This window comes from Callionymus lyra, chromosome 7, assembly GCF_982586985.1.
Source record: "Callionymus lyra chromosome 7, fCalLyr1.hap1.1, whole genome shotgun sequence".
Taxonomy (NCBI): Eukaryota; Metazoa; Chordata; class Actinopteri; order Syngnathiformes; family Callionymidae; genus Callionymus; species Callionymus lyra.
In genome coordinates this window covers 13,012,882-13,032,633 of record NC_141824.1, presented here as the reverse complement: position 1 = coordinate 13,032,633, position 19,752 = coordinate 13,012,882, and the positions used below count along the sequence as shown (strand labels likewise).

The 19,752-nt window shown below is 37.8% G+C and overlaps 1 protein-coding gene across 1 annotated transcript in view; it reads left to right on the top strand.

Annotated features, from left to right (window-relative positions):
* bcas3 (BCAS3 microtubule associated cell migration factor) overlaps nt 1–19,752 on the top strand; it is a 339,719-nt gene that overhangs the window by 288,868 nt on the left and 31,099 nt on the right. The window contains exon 23 of the mRNA XM_087795199.1: nt 12,414–12,590. Coding sequence (XP_087651325.1) covers nt 12,414–12,590 — 177 coding nt within the window. The remainder of the gene's footprint in view (nt 1–12,413; nt 12,591–19,752) is intronic.

Here is a 19,752-nt window from a genome sequence, read left to right as displayed (position 1 = left end):
CAAATTTATACTTTAAAAATGTATTTTCTAAAAACACGAATCATGTTAATAGAAGAAACTAAACTGCCTCATGCTCGTCATAACTGGTTTAATATCTTTTCGTAGATCCGTCAGGCGACTGCTTTGTGACACGACCTAAATACTCGAGATAATCAAAACTCATATCTCACCCTGACAGTGTGCGTCCGACACACTCGCACACATTTGTAACCAGCGGCAACACGTTGTGTTGCACTGTGTTGTGGATCAAACTCAGTTATTAACTTAATTTAAAGTATTTGGCAGAACAAGTATCCTCTTGATCTTCAACACACACACAAGAGTCTTTTCATGAACAAACTGCATCAAAGTGTGATCGTAGCGTGTTTTATGTGTGTGTGTTTTAGTGTGTGTGTGTTTTAGTGTGTGTTCCGGAGACATGAGGGCTGTGAGAATTATCTAATGTACTGAACACTCTGCACAAACGCATTCTAGCCGCTAATAAAACAATAAACCACCATTTAGTTCTCGGCACTAAAGCCAAATTGAATTGAGCTAATCAAGCGTGGACAGTAAAAGCACAGGTAACCCTGTAGTAACCCTGGAGTAACCGTGTAGTAACCCGGGCGCTCAGGAATCAGGTCGTGGAAATGTCCTGCTCAGTGTTTGTTGTTGCTTCAGACTGTGACTGAAGTGAAGTGAAAACATTGTTTAAGCTCTTTTTTTAAGACTTTATACTTATAAAAATGTATCTTTCTACCTGTGCAGCTCAGAGATTGTGTAGTCAATCTTTACAATTTAATTATTTTATTATAGTTGAAAATTGTTTGATTATAGATGAAAATTGTTTGATTACAGTTGAAAATAGTTTGATTATAGTTGAAAATTGTTGATTATAGTTAAAAATTGTTTGATTATAGTTTAAAATTGTTTGATTTAAGTTGAAAATTGTTTGATTAAAGTTGAAAATTGTTTGATTATAGTTACAAATAGTTTGATTATAGATGAAAATTGTTGATTATCTTTGAAAATTGTTTGATTATAGTAGAATATTGTTTGATTATAGTTGAAAATTGTTGATTATAGTTAAAAATTGTTTGATTATAGATGAAAATTGTTGATTATCTTTGAAAATTGTTTGATTATAGTTGAAAGTTGTTTGATTGTAGTTGAAAATGGTTTGATTATAGTTGAAAATTGTTTGATTTTAGTTGAAAATGGTTTGATTATAGTTGAAAATTGTTTGATTTTAGTTGAAAATGGTTTGATTATAGTTGAAAATTGTTTGATTAAGAGTAAAAACTATTTGATGATGGGTGTAAATGTTGATAGTAGTTAGAAATTGTACTAGACAATGTATACAAAACAAAGACTGTGCGATTTTATAAAACTTACAAATGTATCATAAACTGATATAAAGGATAAGACGAGATTGAATTTTTTAATTTATGGAAAAATCTTGTGGACTAATAAAATATCTGTATTTTATGTTTTTCTGCTTGATTTTTCCCCTGGAAACAGTTGAAACAAAGTCATCTATAAGTTACAGAGTTGTACCTTAAATCATCATAATTCCTGGTGTCAGTAGAATATATATCACTGTGATACTGACGTTTCTAATTCATCTTCTGATGTCGTGTTGTTCCAAACACAGCGAGTCCAGAACAAGCGAGTGATTTGTGATCCTTCCTCCATATCAACCACATGATGCTGCAGTGTGAGACAGAGGTTTTATTACCTTGAGAGTTGATTAGAGTTCATTTCATTACGCCGTCAAATTCAACTCGTAGAAACTTAAAACTGGCTCAACACGGCTAATGCAGCGTAATGAAGCCCAGAGCCCAGTTAATGTCGTTACCCTTACTTCATTCTAGACTTTTAATTGCGTTAGACTCCATGGAAATGGATCCTTCCTGTTGCTGCATTTCTCCGGAGAAGACCAGAGACTTCTTTTTTTTCTTCCTCCTTGTGTTGCATTCCCGAGCTTATGTTCGCCTAGTGTTGGTTTACATCGCGTCTTTATCGAGCAACACTTTCGATTTCAATCCAAGAAGTATTAACTTGATGGTCTGAACGGTAGTTTCTTGATTTGCCTTCTATCTTTATCTATGAAATAGTAGGTCTGTATGTCCTGTCTGGCGGAGGTCAAAGGTCATCTCCATCAGGTCAAGGTAAAGAGGGCATAAAGGGGGGTAAACGACCCCCATGAAGATTCAATTATGTCCCATTTCGCAGAAATTAAAACCATATTTACGACATACTATGTAAGAAAGATTTCCAGAAATGCAGCTCTTTGGATTAACTTTAAGTGTATATACATGTATTTAATACAGGTTAAACCTGAATTATTTCCATAATTTCTGCCCCATTTTACAATTTAAACACCAATAATTTGGAATAAGAGTTTTTGTTTTAAACCTGAGCAACACTGGGTATTTCAGCTAATATTATATAAACAAGTTATAAATGCATCATTGCTTTAAAATCTTCAACATTATTTTGCCTCTGCCTTTTTAACATATTTAGAACAAATATTTTTGAATTATTGAGATTAGAATATCAAACTCTATGTGGAAAGAAAAATAGTATCCATTAATTAATTACTTAAAAAAATATATATATATATTTTAATTTTTATCGAGTTTGAAAATATTATCCCAGTAATTCAAAAATATTTGTTCTAAATTAAATATATTTTCATTTGTAGCCATTTAAATTCAATATAAAAATTGGTTTAATATTGTGAAGCGTCACTATCATACCAACAACTATCATACAGGATGTATTGTTTAACGATTGGAATCAGAATATCAAATTCTATGTGAAAAAAAAAAAGAAAATTGGAAACATTGAATTAAATTATACAGTTTTTATTTTTCTGATGGCACTGATATATATATAAACTATATATAAATGGAATGTATCTACTATTTACCTTCAAGTGAACTCTTTAAGATCAATATCAAGGAAACCTGAAAAGGATTGTGATGTTTCTTTCTTCCTTTCAATGAGCTGGTATTTTGACCCATCGTGTAGTTCCACTTCTTTCCACCACTTCTGTTTGACCCTGGAATAGTTTTAGTTCTTTAAAAAAAAAAGTAATATACAGCAGCAGAATGATCAGGATAATCGTTAAAATTATGTTTGCACCAAGAATAAGACAAAAAGCGACAACCTGATATCAAGAGATACGGCTAACGCCCGGAAATAACGTTCCCTGAACAAGAAGGTCCAAAGTGTAAAATGTTTTTATGTTCAGCAATACTCAAGAGTACTGCGTCGACCTCATAGTTACAGAGTTATTAAGATGTTGATTATTTTCTTCATTAAATTGAGTCTAAAGCGAAATAACAACAATGTGACGAGTTAATTTGGTGTGTTGTTGTGCGAGTGTGTCTCTTAAGGAAAGCGGCGCTGGCTCTGTGGGTAAGTAGGGTCAGTATGCAGGGGCTAACAGCTGGGAAGTGGCTTTTAATCCCACTGGGTTTTAAACTGATGGAGGGACAAACAACAATCCCGAGCATGTGATTGGAATCCTTTTCCTTTTCCTCGTCCTGCTGCTGCTGCTGCTGCTGCTGCTGCTGCTGCTGCCGTCGCACCGACACATCCTTACTTCACCTTCAGTCACTTATGTTCAACCTGAGAGTTCCACGGATCGTGTTCCGTCTTGACTTGTTGACCAGTTTTGACTCCGGGGGGGTTTAGTAACTCAATCAACTAAGTGGACAAAAACATTTTGACAAGTTAAGACTCAGGTTTGAACAACTTGTGTATTTACTAAACTGTCTGTAACAGGGAGTATTACTCTGTTGTCTTTGTGTTTTTCTTTCCCAAATAACTGTCCTTCCTTCAACATCAGTTCTACTTTTGAAACGCACATCGGAAAACGACATTTTTTCTTCCTATTCAATAAGTGCACCATGTTTTTAAAACACAATTTATAAAATAAGATTTGAACCCTTCATTCTATATTAAATTCTGACGCAAATCAAAACACAAATTTTTGTGGCATTTTTTGTTATTTTCATTTTTTAAACAAAAATTGTAAATCCAATTTAATGGAATCTTAAAAAAGAATATCTATACATTTTTTGAAGAAAGGAATTTAATTTCTATAATTCAAATGATGACGTTTATATCTTCGGTCTGCGACGATTGATCCGTGTAGCAGGAAGTGAAGGGGTCCGTGTTCCCCTTCGTTTTAATTTTGAAACGAAAATCTAAAAAAAAAACGAAAATTGTGCCGTTTTTCTAAAAACAAAGAACAAAATAGGATTTGGACCGTGAACCTTCTTTTCATTCTATATTCAATTTAGAAACTCAAATCAAAAAAAAAGAATTTTTGGGTCTTTTTTCGATTATTATTTTTGATAATTGATTAATGGCATTTTTTTTTTAAATCTATACATTTTCGGAGAAAGGCCTCCGATTTCTTCAATTTTTAAAGACATCTTTATTCTGAGTGGATAGATTCGTGCAACAGGAAGTGAAGCGGTCCGTGTAGCTTCTGTTCATTTTATTGTTAATTTTGAAACGCAAATCGGAAAACATTTCTACGTATTAAAACCTGTTTTTTAAATCCAAATACGGGACGTTATTCACTGAAATACAGCAATAAAATAGGATTTTGCCTTGATTTCCTATTATGGAATATTGTACTCGCAGAAAAACTTGAATAATCCAATGTATGTTAATCCGAAATTAAAAAATCTACACAGTGTTATCTCAGGGTCAAGGTGACCCGGAGGCCCGATAACAAATGTGTTTGTGGTATCCCTTGTGATGTCTCTGGGTCAATGTTAATGACCTCCCTGGCTTTCATACTTTGTGACCCTTGTCTGTTAAAGCGCTATACAAATAAAAATTACTTACTTACTTACTTTATGCAGTGGTGGAGGTTGTTCACCTTGATCCAGAGACAACACAAGGGATACCACAAACACATTTGGTAAATTCATACCTTCATGTGTGATTAAACATAATTTCACAGATATTATATATTTGTGTGTATAACATTAATGTGTCAGTATTTGGTCTGACAGTAAAGGCTAGTACCTACGATCGAGGCACCGGAGAACTGTCAATCATATCTGACTGATCCGATACAAAGTGTCGCTTGTGTGTTGTTGTTCCTCATCATATCACCAATATAAACTTTACATAAGTATTTATTATACAGCGTGAATCTCTACAGTCAACGTCTCAAATGTATTAGTGAGAATCGTCGCTGCTGATCGATCGAGAAAACAGGTGTAGAACTGCAGTACTCTTTCTCACCACAGGGGGTGAACAGGGTTAATTAAAGCAATCTAGAATTGTTAGTATTATCTTGTCATTTTTAAATAAAACTTTGTTAGTTTGTTTTTTAGCAATAAAGCAACAGAATTTACATAATAACATAATTTACTGAAGGTGAAAATTAAATGTGTGTCAAACTTGTCTTTTTTGTTTACAGTAAATATTATTTAGACACAATAATGAAGCTTGTATGAAGATGGATGTCGATGTTAAGTATTATCATGTTATTGGATAAATAGTCATAAATAAGATACACAAGATGCGCTGGAAAGTTCTTATAGATTAGACTCCAAAAGTGTCGTCCACATAGAAATTCGAGGCCTTTCTCCAAAAATGTATTGATTTAAAAATATGTTTTATATTAAATTGGATTTACAGTTTTTGTTTTAATAAGGAAAATTGGGAAAATGGCCCCAAATTAAATGTTTGTATTTATTTATTGTATATTTTGTATCAAATGCTCCTCCCATGATGCAACACTAATAGACCCAGGGACTCATTCACTCCTCTTGCTATCAGACTGTTTAACTCGTTCTTTTTATTTTTTAATTTTCCTGTTCGATTTGCTTGAAGTCGCGCTTTAATTTCCAAAAGCATTTTTTTATTTTTCGCCGAGTCAGCACAAGCTTCCATGTTTCCCACCAACGAAAAACAACAAAAACTTCTTATCAGCATGAGAAGTCGGCAACAGACCCTTTGATGTGTGTGTGTGTGTCTCTCTGGTTATCAAAGATCCAACAACTGTACACACTCTGTGTGTGTGTGTGGGGGGTGTGTGTGTGTGTGTGTGTGTGTGTAGATGTGTGTGTGTGTGTGTGTGTGTGTGTGTGTGTGTGTGTGTGTGTGTGTGTGTGTGTGTGTGTGTGTGTGTGTGTGTGTGTGTAGATGTGTGTGTGTGTGTGTGTGTGTGTGTGTGTGTGTGTGTGTGTGTGTGTGTGTGTAGATGTGTGTGTGTGTGTGTAGGTGTGTGTAGATGTACGTGTGTGTGTGTGTGTGTAGATGTGTGTGTGTAGATGTGTGTGTGTGTAGATGTGTGTGTGTGTGTGTGTGTGTGTGTGTGTGTGTAGATGTGTGTGTGTGTGTGTGTGTGTAGATGTGTGTGTAGATGTGTGTGTGTGTGTGTGTGTGTGTGTGTGTGTGTGTGTGTGTGTGTGTGTGTGTGTGTGTGTGTGTGTGTGTGTGTGTGTGTGTGTGTGTGTGTGTGTGTGTGTGTGTGTCAGCCTGGCGAGTGTCAGTGCGGCTGCAGGCCAGTGACAGGTGCTAATGCCGGCGTGAGAGGCTGCGAGGGTCGTCCTCGCCCGTCGGGAGTCGGTCCTGATAACGCTGACCCACCTCCAAATCCGCACAAACACAATCGCGCCCCCGACACACGCGTCCGCTGAGCTCTCGCTGATAACTTTGTTGCACTTCAGAGGAAGCGAAGCCTATGTTTGCGGGGCCATGTTATCAGGGACTCTCGCTTCGGGTACAAAAAGTCATCGGCGTGTGTTTAGGTTTAGGGGAGGTTAAGGTACATAAACATCACTGTGAAATCAAGTGTGTGTGAGAGTGTGTGAGTGTGTGTGTGTCTAAAGCCTGAATTAAATTTTGAAGCTTCAAAGACCCATCTGGACAGGACAGCTTAGTGTGTAGTCGTAGAGTGGCTTGTCGCCTACTAAAAAAAAAAAACGAAATGGTACATCCCACTAAAACCTCCAGCTGACCATTTGGCAGAGGTTTAACATGGTCACATATTTTACAATGCCATTAAATCAACCTTTCTAAGCTCCCGCTATAATTCTCAGCCTGTTCGCACACTTGGATTGTCAGATTTAGGATTTATTTCAATAGAAAAAAAGTAATTTATTCTGGTGTTTGTGTGAAACACAGCCTAGAAAGAAAAAAAAAAACGACATGACGCATCAGGTTTGTCCAGGTTCAGCGCCGGTGGTCACATGACATGGAAGTGTAGAAACATCTCAGTTGAACATCTGATGAATAAACATCTTCACAAGAACGTGTTGGTCTGAGGAACGTTCTTTAAGAATATTTTAGTAGTTTAAGTTACGAGCCAAACTACATTTTTATTTACGGTCTGTGTTTGAAATTATTTACGTATTTATGAGTCTGATTGTTGTCTTTATTTCTCTGAGGATCATTTTTTATTTAATTACTTTTGTGTTTGTTATTTTTTAATCAAACACTTTAACCCTTGTGTTATCTATGGGTCAAGGTGACCCAAAAGCACGATAACAAATGTGTTTGTGGTATCCCTTGTGTTGTCTCTGGGTCAAGGTGAACGACCTCCCTGGCCTTCACAAGGGATACTACAAACACATTTGTTTTCGGGCCTACTTGACCCAGAGACAACTCAAGGGATACCACAAACACATTTGTTTCCGGGCCTCCGGGTCACCTTGACCCTGAGATAAAGCCTTTTTCACATTTCTTTACTTTTATTCTCTATGTAATTGTTATCATTCATAATCACTGTTTCTTATCTTATCTTAAACACACCTTTATCGACATGAAAATTAAACTACTAAAGTAAGATTAAAGTCTTCATTTATTAAAGTAAACATGCTTTTGTCACCTATTTTACTGTTTACAAGAATTTCATGTCGGATTTTTGTCACTAAATATCCTGAAATAAGATTTTTTTTTTTTTAAAGACACATTAATGTCTTCTTTAGAGGTACAAGATTCTGCTAATGCTAATGCTAATGATAATGATAATTATCAATTCGATTTTTTAAACTGCAAACATTTCGTGATTCTTGTAAGACGATTTTAAGATTTTAGGATTAAAATCAAGCAAGTTAAAATTGTCTCATTTGACTTCATGATAAGATTCAACTGACAGACCCTGAAAATAGTCTTAGTTTCAAGATATTAAGATTAAAAAATGAAACTTAAATTTCTTGTTTATAGGTATAACATTCTGCTAATGCTAAGGCTAAGGCTAAGGCTAAGGCTAAGGTTAAGGCTAAAGCTAAAGCTAAAGCTAATGCTAATTATTTTTCGGCCTATTGGTAGATTGTTATTACAATCATTTTTTTAGACTTTAAGATTGAAATCAAGGAAGTTAAAATTGTTTTATTTTGCTTCATGATAAGATAGACCCAGAACATAGTCTCTAAAAAAAAAGAAATATTAAGATACAAAAATGATTTGTTAAACTACCTTTAATTACAAAACTTTCAGCCAATGTGGTTAAGAAACATTTACTCATCAATTTTCTAAAAACAAGAATAATTTATAATCATGTCTGATTATTTTCTCCTAATTATTATTTTCTTTAGGTCCAAAGATAAAAATCAAGTGGATCACATTAAATGAGGGGTCCGACTTTGAAGGGCCAACACACGATCTCTACATGCGTGTGCGCCACATTTAAAAAAAAAGAAAGAAAACTATTATAATTCCCTCAATATTGGGATCAGATCCTGACAAGTTGTTTAAAAAGATCAAGAGACTTTAAAACTCAAAGCTTTTGCTCTTTTGGGATTTTCTTGGCAAATTGAAAAAAAAAAGGAGCATGTTTGTGTTGTTGTGCGTTCACCGTCAGCGCTTGTCGTCACGTCACTCACCGCCTCTTTGTCTCGTCCTCCGCCTGGAACGACACGAAACAAGTCGACTGGAGTCCGGCCCGAACGATGCGTGCGACACATGCTCTGGTACGAGTGTGTGCAGCGAGAAGCATCAAGAAGCTTTTATGACACCGAGCTACACGTATAAATAAACATGACGGCGCGTATCGTCGAGCGTCTCTTCGCAGACGTGCCGACTGCGTACATGTGGTTTTGGCCGAGAGAGGAGAAGATCTCTGTCTTCATCTTTATGGTTTTCTTTTATGTCATCCTGTCTGCGCCGCGTCTTCTGATAGCTCCAGAGGGGCATTCTTTCACTCGCGGAGGGGAAGAGAGTCAAGAGAAAGAAAGGATACTTTTTTTTCTTTTCCTTTTTTCGCTGCTAAAGTGAGAAGAAACAAATCTTATGTTTGTGTTTGAACTTTCAACAATAACTTTGTTTTGTTTCGCTTCATGTTTACAAAGATGGTGCAGATTTCTATTCTATTCTATTTAGATTTTTTCATTTTATTATTTTATTTCTGGGTGTTTTATTTGGGGTATATTGCTCTTGCTGTTGTTTAAACCGAATTTCCCCTCGCGGGACAAATAAAGGATTTCGGAACAAAATCTTAATTTTAGCTTCTGCCAACTTTCAAAAGTATTTATCACTTAAACAACTTCAAACTCAGATGTTTTACTCAAAGAAACAAACGAAAAGATAATTTAACAAAAATTAAAGACAACATCACACTTCCTGTTACGGACAGTTTCGTAAATATGCATTTAGTTTGGCCCCCGACTCACGTTGGTTAAATATTTTGGCCCCTTTCGTGATTGAGTTCCATCCCTTCCTTATATACATCTTGAAATATAATTTTAATTTTTTTAATTTTTTTAAATTAAAATCAAGAATGCCGCTTAATAAAAATGAAACTTAAATTTTTTAAATTTCTGCTAATGCTAATGCTTTTTTCCCCGTTTTGGTACATTTTTCATCCCTTCCTAATGAAATAATTATTAGTTAAATTAATGTTTTTTTTAACCATTTTCTTGTAACTTATGTATCTTTGTTCATGGTTGTATGCTACGAAGGAAAACATTTTTTGGGAGATTTAAGACTAGATAGGGAGTTATACAGGTAAATATCACAGAACCTATGCTAGGCTAGGTTAGGCTAACGTATCATGATACAGGGGCAACAATATGATATATTAATTGTAGGAAAGCTGTCATTGCACGGTGTCTTTTCTTTTCTTCATATCCTTTTCTTTGCATTATTTCCTTTGATCTATGTTCTTTAAATTTGCATTTTGTCATCCCTTGACCTTTGTTCTTGTGTTTTGCACTTTGTTCTTTTTCTTGTTTTTATTAAACTTGCTGTAATTTTTATCGCCATCCATCCATCCATCCATCCATCCATCCATCCATCCATCCATCCATCCATCCATCCATCCATCCATCCATCCATCCATCCATCCATCCATCCATCCATCCATCCATCCATCCATCCATCCATCCATCCATCCATCCATCCATCCATCCATCCATCCATCCATCCATCCATCCATCTAGTATCTATCTATCTTAACACACAATACTTTTAAATTCTTAGCATCAGTTTTTATTTCACAACAGAAGAAATCCAACGGAATCAAGTGAATATTTGCAGGGTAGTTTAAAAATGTCATACAGTGTCGTTTAATATCGATACGCTATTTTGGTGGGGAGAAAGAATTGCTATATTTAAGTGTATAGATATTTTCCTACATCCCTAATAATGACATTTTCATGATTCAGACTCTGATAAGTCTGATGCTCCCTGTTCCGGGTCAACAGAAGTCGTCGGTCACTGGTATGTTCTGCAGGTTTCAAGTCCCGTCGCTGGGCTTGTTGCTTCTTCCTCAGACTGGAGTCACGGCAGCTGCCATCATGGCTGAATCAGCTCTTATCACTCCTCTGTGCTGACAAGCATCGTGGCCTAGTCAAATGAACACACTAACAGAATAAACCAGTTGTTTCGGTGTGTAGCCTGCTCAGGGTTAGACACACACACACACACACACACACACACACACACACACATTGGGAAGCAGGTTGCAGACTCTCTGGCTCCAAAGCACAAGATCTCTCTGATTGCAGAAATTACAGCAGACAGAAGGAGAAAAGATTACGTCCGAGTGTCGCTCCGGCTGAATTTGATTTGACAGGCATGAAGATTGTGTTCTACACTGGAAGGAAGCTGATGGACTCTGGATGTTACATTCTGTTGGGAATATTTTAGCGCCAATCTTGAAGTGAAGTGTTTTAAGTTGATGGTTTTCTTTGGGTTTTTTTTTTTTTTTTATAGCCCGGGGGCCAAACCTGGCCCATCAGGTCGTTTGTACGTGGCCCTACGGATTGTTGTCTCCAAATTAAAGTAGCTTAATGTTCTTGATTTTATGGTGGCTTGTAAAGTTTATGGATGTCAACAATTGTTGGAGAGAAAAACATCACAAAACTTAATACTTAATACTTAAAGTAAAATATAAGAATGAAAAGACAATTCAAGATTTCCGGTTAAATATAAACTCTGTTTGACTGTGACTTGGACTGGTCAACGATTGTGGCCCCTGGTGTGATTGACTTTGGTATTTTTGAGTTCGGTGGTCCCCCTTTTTTTTGTGGGGGGGGGGGTGGTATATTTTGGAAAATTAAGAAAATATCTGAAGTAGTAGTATTTTTATTAAATAAATGTATTCAACATTATTTCAACTTGCAAAAAAATCAACATTAAGGAGAACACTTCCCATAATGCTTTGCCGCCCAGCCCACCAATCGCAGCCGTCGATCATTTTTTAACATAGCAACACAGACGTATACTTTAAATACAGTACTGTAGCAACGTATCTACTAAATAGAGCAGTGTGTAGAAAGGCATCATGGGAGTTCACTGTTTTGTTGGCACCATAAGTAAGTACTTGTGTGCACCTTACTACAATGTATTTAAATATGTAAGGTATAGTAAGTAAGTAAGTAAGTATTTTTTTATTTATATAGCGCTTTTCCAGACCAGGGTCACAAAGCGCTTAAACAATCAAAACAATATTCAATAAAGTATATACTTTAAAGATCAAGATAACACTGGTCCCTTGTTTATCTTTGGGGGTCTCGGTCTGGAAAACCAACGCAATAAGTTAAAAAAAAAAGTGAACTATTTAGTTTTCATTATTTAATTAAACAACATTTGGTTGAACATAGAAACTCAACAATGAGGTGAATGCTTTGCCGCCCAGCTGTCAACCTTTTTTTTTTTTGTCATAGCAACATAACAAATAATTTAAATACAGTGTCTTAGCAACCAATCTACTAAGTAGAGCAGTGTGTAGAAAGGCATCATGGGAGTTTACTGTTTTTGGAACCATAAGTAAGGTTGCTATTCCTGTTTCAATATGGTTGAATATGTATAAAAAAGGAAGGAAGGTGAACCTCAAAATGGCGAGGGACAAGCTCCAAACTGTTCATTGAATGATTGTATCTTGCGATGAATCAACATTAATGATTTGTCATCTTTCAAATGTTAAGTCCCGCCTTCTCTGTTGTGTTCAGGGACGTACGACGCCCGCGGGGTCACCATGCTGGAGGTCTGTGGGAGCTGGCCCGAGAGCTTCGGGGTCCCTAAACACATCGTGGGTTCCGGTGACGCCGGCGACGAAGGACTGCGAGAGAGGCTGGCGGACGCCATGTCGGAGCTGCCGTGTCGGGACATCGTGGGTTCGGCGACCGGTGAGTAAACGAGACACACAGGATGATTTGAAACAGTTTGAAAATGTATTTGTACTCAACATCGTACATGAAGCTTGTGACTGATATTTGTGAGATTTGAGATTTGATATCTGTATCATATTTGTACTCGATTGAAGATTAGCTTCTCGTTTGAAAGTCACATGATCAATGAATTCACTCGTGCTTGAGAAGGATCCAAATATCCTGGGAGTTGAGGATGAAACACTCTTGGAGTAGTACTACAAAGCTTTGTGGAGTAGTAGTATGTAGTCTTAAGGAGTTATACTACAAAACCTTGTGGAGTAATACTAAGGAGCCTACTGTAGAAATAGTATGAAGCCTTACAGAGTAATGCTACGGAATTATTAGAAAGCCTCTCAGAGTTATACTACGGAGCCCCGTGGAGTAAAACTATAGAGACTAGTAATACTATAGAGACTAGTAATACTACAGAGCCTCGCTGAGTAATAGTTTGAAGCAGAACGAAGCGTTGTGGAGTAATACTACGGAAGTCTCTGTGTGTAATTGTATGAAGCCTTGCTGAGTAGTAGTATGAAGCCTCACAGAGTAATACTACGAAGCCTCTTTGAGTAAGACTATGAAGCCTTTTGGAGTAATACTACAAAGCCTCGCCTCGGAATACAGCAAAGTAATACTACAAAGACTTGCGGAGTAATACTACGAAGCATCGCGGAGTAATACTACAAAGCCTCACAGAGTAATACTACATAGCCTCTCTGGGTAACGGTGTGAAGCAGCGCAAAGTCTTGTGGAGTAATACTAAGAAGCCTCCCGGAGTAATACTACCAAGCGTCACTGAGTAAGACTACGAAGCCTCACAGAGTAATACTACTAACCTCGCTGAGTAATATTGTGAAGCAGCGTGAAGTCTCATGGAGTAATACTAAAACGCCTCCCAGAATAATACTACCAAGCCACACTGAGTAATACTAAGTAGCCTCATGGAATAATAATACGAAGCTTCACGGAGTAATACTACAGAGCTTTACTGATTAATCGTATAAAGCCTTGTTGAGTAATAGCGCAATGCCTCGTGGAGTAGTTCTAAGAGGCCTCAAAGAGTAATACTACAGAGACTCGCTGAGTAATACTACGAAGCCTTATTGGTTAATACTACGAAGCTTCACAGAGTAATACTACAGAGCCTCGTGGAGAATGTGTATGGAGCCTTGCAGAATAATACTATTAAGCCTTGTGGAGTTATACTAAGAAGCCTCACAGAGTTTGTGTATGAAGACTCGTGGACTAATACTACGAAGCTTCACAGAATAATACTACGAAGCCTTGTGGAGTGTGTGTATAAAGCCTCAAGGAGTAATACTACAATGCCTCATGGAGTAATACTACGAAGCCTCACGGAATAATACTACAATGCCTCGTGGAGTATGTGTATGGTGCCTCACAGAGTAATACTACGAAGTCTTGCGAAGAAATACTAGAAAGACACTAGCGTGTGCTTGCATGCGTCGCACACATGCCCTTGTGCGTGGAGTGTGTCGTCCACATGCACTTGTGTGTTTGTGTGTGTCGTCCACATGCACTTGTGTGTTTGTGTGTGTCGTCCACATGCGCTTGTGTGTTTGCGTGCGACACGAGCATGCATTCGCGTCGCGTCGCACACATGCCATCGGCCCTGACGTCCGAATGCTTAACTCGTTTAGGAAGCAGCAGTGCACTCTCCTTCTCTTCACCCCCTCCTTAAGTGAACATGAGTTCCTTTGATGTGGGTGCGTGGAGCAGGGGGTCACCGGGCCCTAATGGGTTTAGCATCGACTATCACCCCCCTCGACCGTCCCGCATCCATATACAGTCCCTTCCGCCTTCCTCTTGTGTGTACGAGGACTTAACCTCATTTATAGCGGCTCTATTCCCCTCCTTTGTTCTTCCTCATCATTCTTTTTTTTACTGCCCCCCTGCTCCCCCCTTAACTCTTTCTGTCTCTTTTTCTGTGTTCCTTCATTAGATTAGTCGTCAGACACTCCCGGACACAAGTAGTCGTTCGTCCCTGTTCTTCCTTCTTCCCCTCCCCTCCACCATGCATGGCGCCTTGACCTCCTACGCCCCCTTGAATGCAACGCAAAATTCATTACTGATCACATTACTTACCCCGGACCCTCGCTTCACACACGCTCTCTCTCTCTGGCGTCCCCCCCGAACGCATGGTTCTCAGGGAATGTGATGGACTTGTTGGTGGCTTCATCCATCCACACAGACAGAGCGTCTTCAGTGTCTGCAGGGTAATCTAATAGCAACGGAACAAATCAAGATGTCCCGACGGAGAGGGGGGCGGCAGAGGAGCCCGACGTGAAGGGAATGTGCGTTTTTTTTATATATACAATAAAACACGCAATATATAAACATTTTACATATCATACCATGTAAGGAACGTTTTCAAGGATTTTAAGCTCATTTTTTAAGGGGGGGCGCAAAGGGGGCAACATCGCTCAAGCGAAATGATCGTGGAGATTAGTGAGCTAAAAAATGTTTCCGATTTCCACAGAACATATTTATCAGATACCAAGTAAGAGAGATTTCACGAAGGGTAGAGACTTGGGGGGCAAAAGACCCCCATTAAAATGAAACTACTCCTAATTTTGATGATGACAAAATGTCTTTGAAATTGAGCTCACTACTGATTTTGATTATTGTATTTAATATATATTTAAGCAATATAAATTGCATAATAAGTAAGAGAGAAATACAGAATTTCAGCTCATTTTGAAAATTGCAAGGGGGCGCAATGGAGCGGCAGAAGACACCCATGAAAATTAAAATAAGTCAAATTTTCATGATGAGAAAATGGCTATGAAAATGATCATATTTACTACTCACATCCTAGTGAAGGTTTTAAAATTGAGGGTAACTTGATCAAGTCAAGGGATAGGGGGCGCAAGGGGGGCAGAAGACGCCCAAACTCAAGGAACCTTTTTCAAGGATTTCATCTCATTTTGTAAGGAGGGCGCAAAGGGGGCAACATCGCTCAAGCGAAATGATCGTGGAGATTAGTGAGCTAAAAAATGTTTCCGATTTCCACAGAACATATTTATCAGATACCAAGTAAGGGAGATTTCACGAATTTGAACTTTTGTTCACTGTAAGGGTAGAGACTTGGGGGGCAAAAGACCCCCATAAAAATTAAAATACTCCCAATTTTGATGATGACAAAATGTCTTTGAAATTGTGCTCACTACTGATTTTAATAATTGTATTTAATATATATTTAAGCAATATAAATTTCATAATAAGTAAGAGAGAAATACAGAATTTCAGCTCATTTTGAAAATTGCAAGGGGGCGCAATGGAGCGGCAGAAGACCCCCATGAAAATTAAAATAAGTCAAATTTTCATGATGAGAAAATGGCTATGAAAATGATCATATTTACTACTCACATCCTAGTGAAGGTTTTAAAATTGAGGGTAACTTGATCAAGTCAAGGGATAGGGGGCGCAAGGGGGGCAGAAGACGCCCAAACTCAAGGAACGTTTTCAAGGATTTCATCTCATTTTGTAAGGAGGGCGCAAATGGGGCAACATCGCTCAAGCGAAATGATCGTGGAGATTAGTGAGCTAAAAAATGTTTCCGATTTCCACAGAACATATTTATCATATACCAAGTAAGGGGGATTTCACGAATTTGAACTTTTGTTCACTGTAAGGGTAGAGACTTAGGGGGCAAAAGACCCCCATAAAAATTAAAATACTCCCAATTTTGATGATGACAAAATGTCTTTGAAATTGTGCTCACTACTGATTTTGATAATTGTACTTAATATATATTTAAGCAATATAAATTGCATAATAAGTAAGAGAGAAATACAGAATTTCAGCTCATTTTGAAAATTGCAAGGGGGCGCAATGGAGCGGCAGAAGACCCCCATGAAAATTAAAATAAGTCAAATTTTCATGATGAGAAAATGGCTATGAAAATGATCATATTTACTACTCACATCCTAGTGAAGGTTTTAAAATTAAGGGTAACTTGATCAAGTCAAGGGATAGGGGGCGCAAGGGGGGCAGAAGACGCCCAAACTCAAGGAACGTTTTCAAGGATTTCAGCTCATTTTGTAAGGGGGGGCGCAAAGGGGGCAACATCGCTCAAGCGAAATGATCGTGGAGATTAGTGAGCTAAAAAATGTTTCCGATTTCCACAGAACATATTTATCATATACCAAGTAAGGGAGATTTCACGAATTTTAACTTTTGTTCACTGTAATGGTAGAGACTTGGGGGGCAAAAGACCCCCATAAAAATGAAAATACTCCCAGTTTTGATGACAACAAAATGTATTTGAATTTGTGCTCACTACTGATTTTGATAATTGTATTTAATATATATTTAAGCGATATGAATTGTAATAAGTAAAATAGAATTACAGAATTTCAGATAATTTTGAAAATTGCAAGGGGGCACAATGGAGCAGCAGAAGACCCCCATGAAAACTTAAAATAAGTCAAATTTTGATCATGAGGAAACGTCTTTGAAAATGATTGTATTAAAACATCCTATTGAGGGTTTTGTAAAGGGAGGGTAACTTGATCAAGTCAAGGGACAGGGGGCACAAGGGGGGCAGAAGACACCGATTAAAAAATTCAAAATGTTTCACATTTATGACACGATATATATTGCATAATAAATAAGAGAAATTTAAAGAATTTCGGCTAATTTTGATAATAGTAAGGGGGCGCAATGGGGGCCAGAAGACCCCCATGAAGAAAAAAAAAAACAGCCAATTTTGACAAAATGTTATTGAAAATCATCAAATTCACTTTTGACATCCTAGTAAAAAGGAGAGAACTCGATCGGGTCAAGGGGGACAGAAGACCCCTATGAAAATTCAAACTATATATATTGCATCATAAGTAAGAGAGATTTACAGACTTTCCGCTAATTTTTGATAATTGTAGGGGGGCAGCGTCAGCTATAGGCGTTTATACCTCTTTAGAGTCTCACGGTGATCAAGCTGTACTAATCACTGAAACGGTGATGAAAGCAAACTTTATTTTTCTTGGTTTTGTTCCGGGACGAACACGCGGTCCAGTCTCTTGACATGTATTCCGGCGTGTTTTTGAATGTTTGTCTGGACGTGAGACAGAGTTGGACGGAGGCGTCTCTCGCTCGTGTGTCTCATCTTGCAGTGAATTGTTGCCTCAGCTGTCAAACACACTCGCCGGACGGAAGATAAATCAACCGGGATCACAAACACACGTCCGGAGACTCGGGGAAACAAACACAGTTCACCGCGAAAAAAAACTTTGATTGGATTTTTTTACTCTTGCGTCACATTTTTGATGAATAAAGTTATGTTTTTTAGGTTTAAAACAAGCAACAAGATCTTCCTGAACGTGTCACTTGCACGGCGCTCGTGGTGAACAAATCACGGTTTATCCGACAGTTTCTTTCAGCAGAGACACGCTAACAAACACACTCGTCTGCGACGGATTCTCGGGGCAAACAAAGCCTCCAGTCTTGTGTAATGAACTCTCACGCTGATGCTGAGACCCGGCGTCGCCGCCGCTGAGGGCAGGTGACACTCAAGAGGCCTGGATGGACGGCTGCTGAGAACATGGGATGAAGGGGGGGTGGAAAGAAAGAGAGAGAGAAAGAGAGAGAGGGATGGTTGGAGGGGGGTGAGTGGAGAGACCAGGACTCGCTGGCACAGAAATTGGATTTGGCTCCGATGATATAATGTTGCTAACTAGATTGAGCTTATTGGTGCCTGCCTAACGCAAATTCCATTGAAGCCATATGGAAAGCGAACAACTCCAGGCGCCGGAGACACAATGATTCTTTTTGTTTGGTTCCCACTAACCTGTTTATCTGCTTAATTCAAGGCTTAGTTATTTAGTTAGTTCTAATACAGTTTATATATTTTTAAAAATGTTCAAATATAATGTAATCAAAACAAACCCACGTGTCTTTTTGCCCAAGAACCCTCTTTAATATTTCACTTGATTAAACTAAGAATTGTTTTATTTTTTTAATAAACTTTGGCCTTCAAATTAAAATACAAGTTTAATTAACATCACTTTATAGTTGTATTTATTATTAGAGGAGAAGACACTTTAAAAACAGAGGACTCTTTATCCTTTTTTAACTAAATAAAAAAAAACTAAAAATGTTCATTCACAGAATGTCTCAAACATAGTTGCTTTGCGTTACATTATGTTGCGCTACATTATGTTGAGCTGCGTAATGCTATGCTATATCACACTATGTTACAATATCCTATTATGTTATGCTTTGTTACGTTATACCACTTTACGTTATAGGACATTATATAAGATATTACGCTATGCTACGTTTCTCCATGCTAAGTTGCGCTATGGTACATTACACTATGCTACATTGTACTATGCTACGTTGCTCTATGCTACATTACACTATGCTACGTTGACTGTGCTATGTTGCGCTATGCTAAATTACACAGTGCTACATTGCACTATGCTTCATTGCACTATGGTACAATACAAAATGCTACGTTGCACTATGCTACCCTGTTCTATTGTACATTACACTATTCTACGTTTCACAATGCTACGTTGCGCTATAGTCCATTACACTATGCTACGTTGCACTATGCTTCGTTGTGGTATTGTACATTACACTATTCTACGTTTCACAATGCTACGTTGCGCTATAGTCCATTACACTATGCTACGTTGCACTAGGCTTCGTTGTGGTATTGTACATTACACTATTCTACGTTTCACAATGCTACGTTGCGCTATAGTCCATTACACTATGCTACGTTGCACTATGCTTCGTTGTGTTATGCTTAGTTGCGCTACGCTACATTGTACTATGCTATGTTGCGCTATGCTACATTGTTTGCATTATTGGTCAAAATGACTGTGAAGTGTAAGTAACTTATTACAGTGACATGAAACATGTCATGAGTAATTTGCTACTCATTACTACATTTTGATCCCTTTAAATACATTTTGACTACTTTGTGAGCTCATGAAAATACTCAAATGACCCTGAAACTGAGTCAGATGAACCTTCAGAAAAGGGTGCATTCTGACAAACCTAATAAAAGTTGAGTTTCTGCTTCTGAGCCTCGCTGATTTCAAAGGTAGGTGTTTGTTGAAGTGTGGGACCACCCACCAGTTTTTAGTGTTGGTTGCAGTCCGGAGGATAT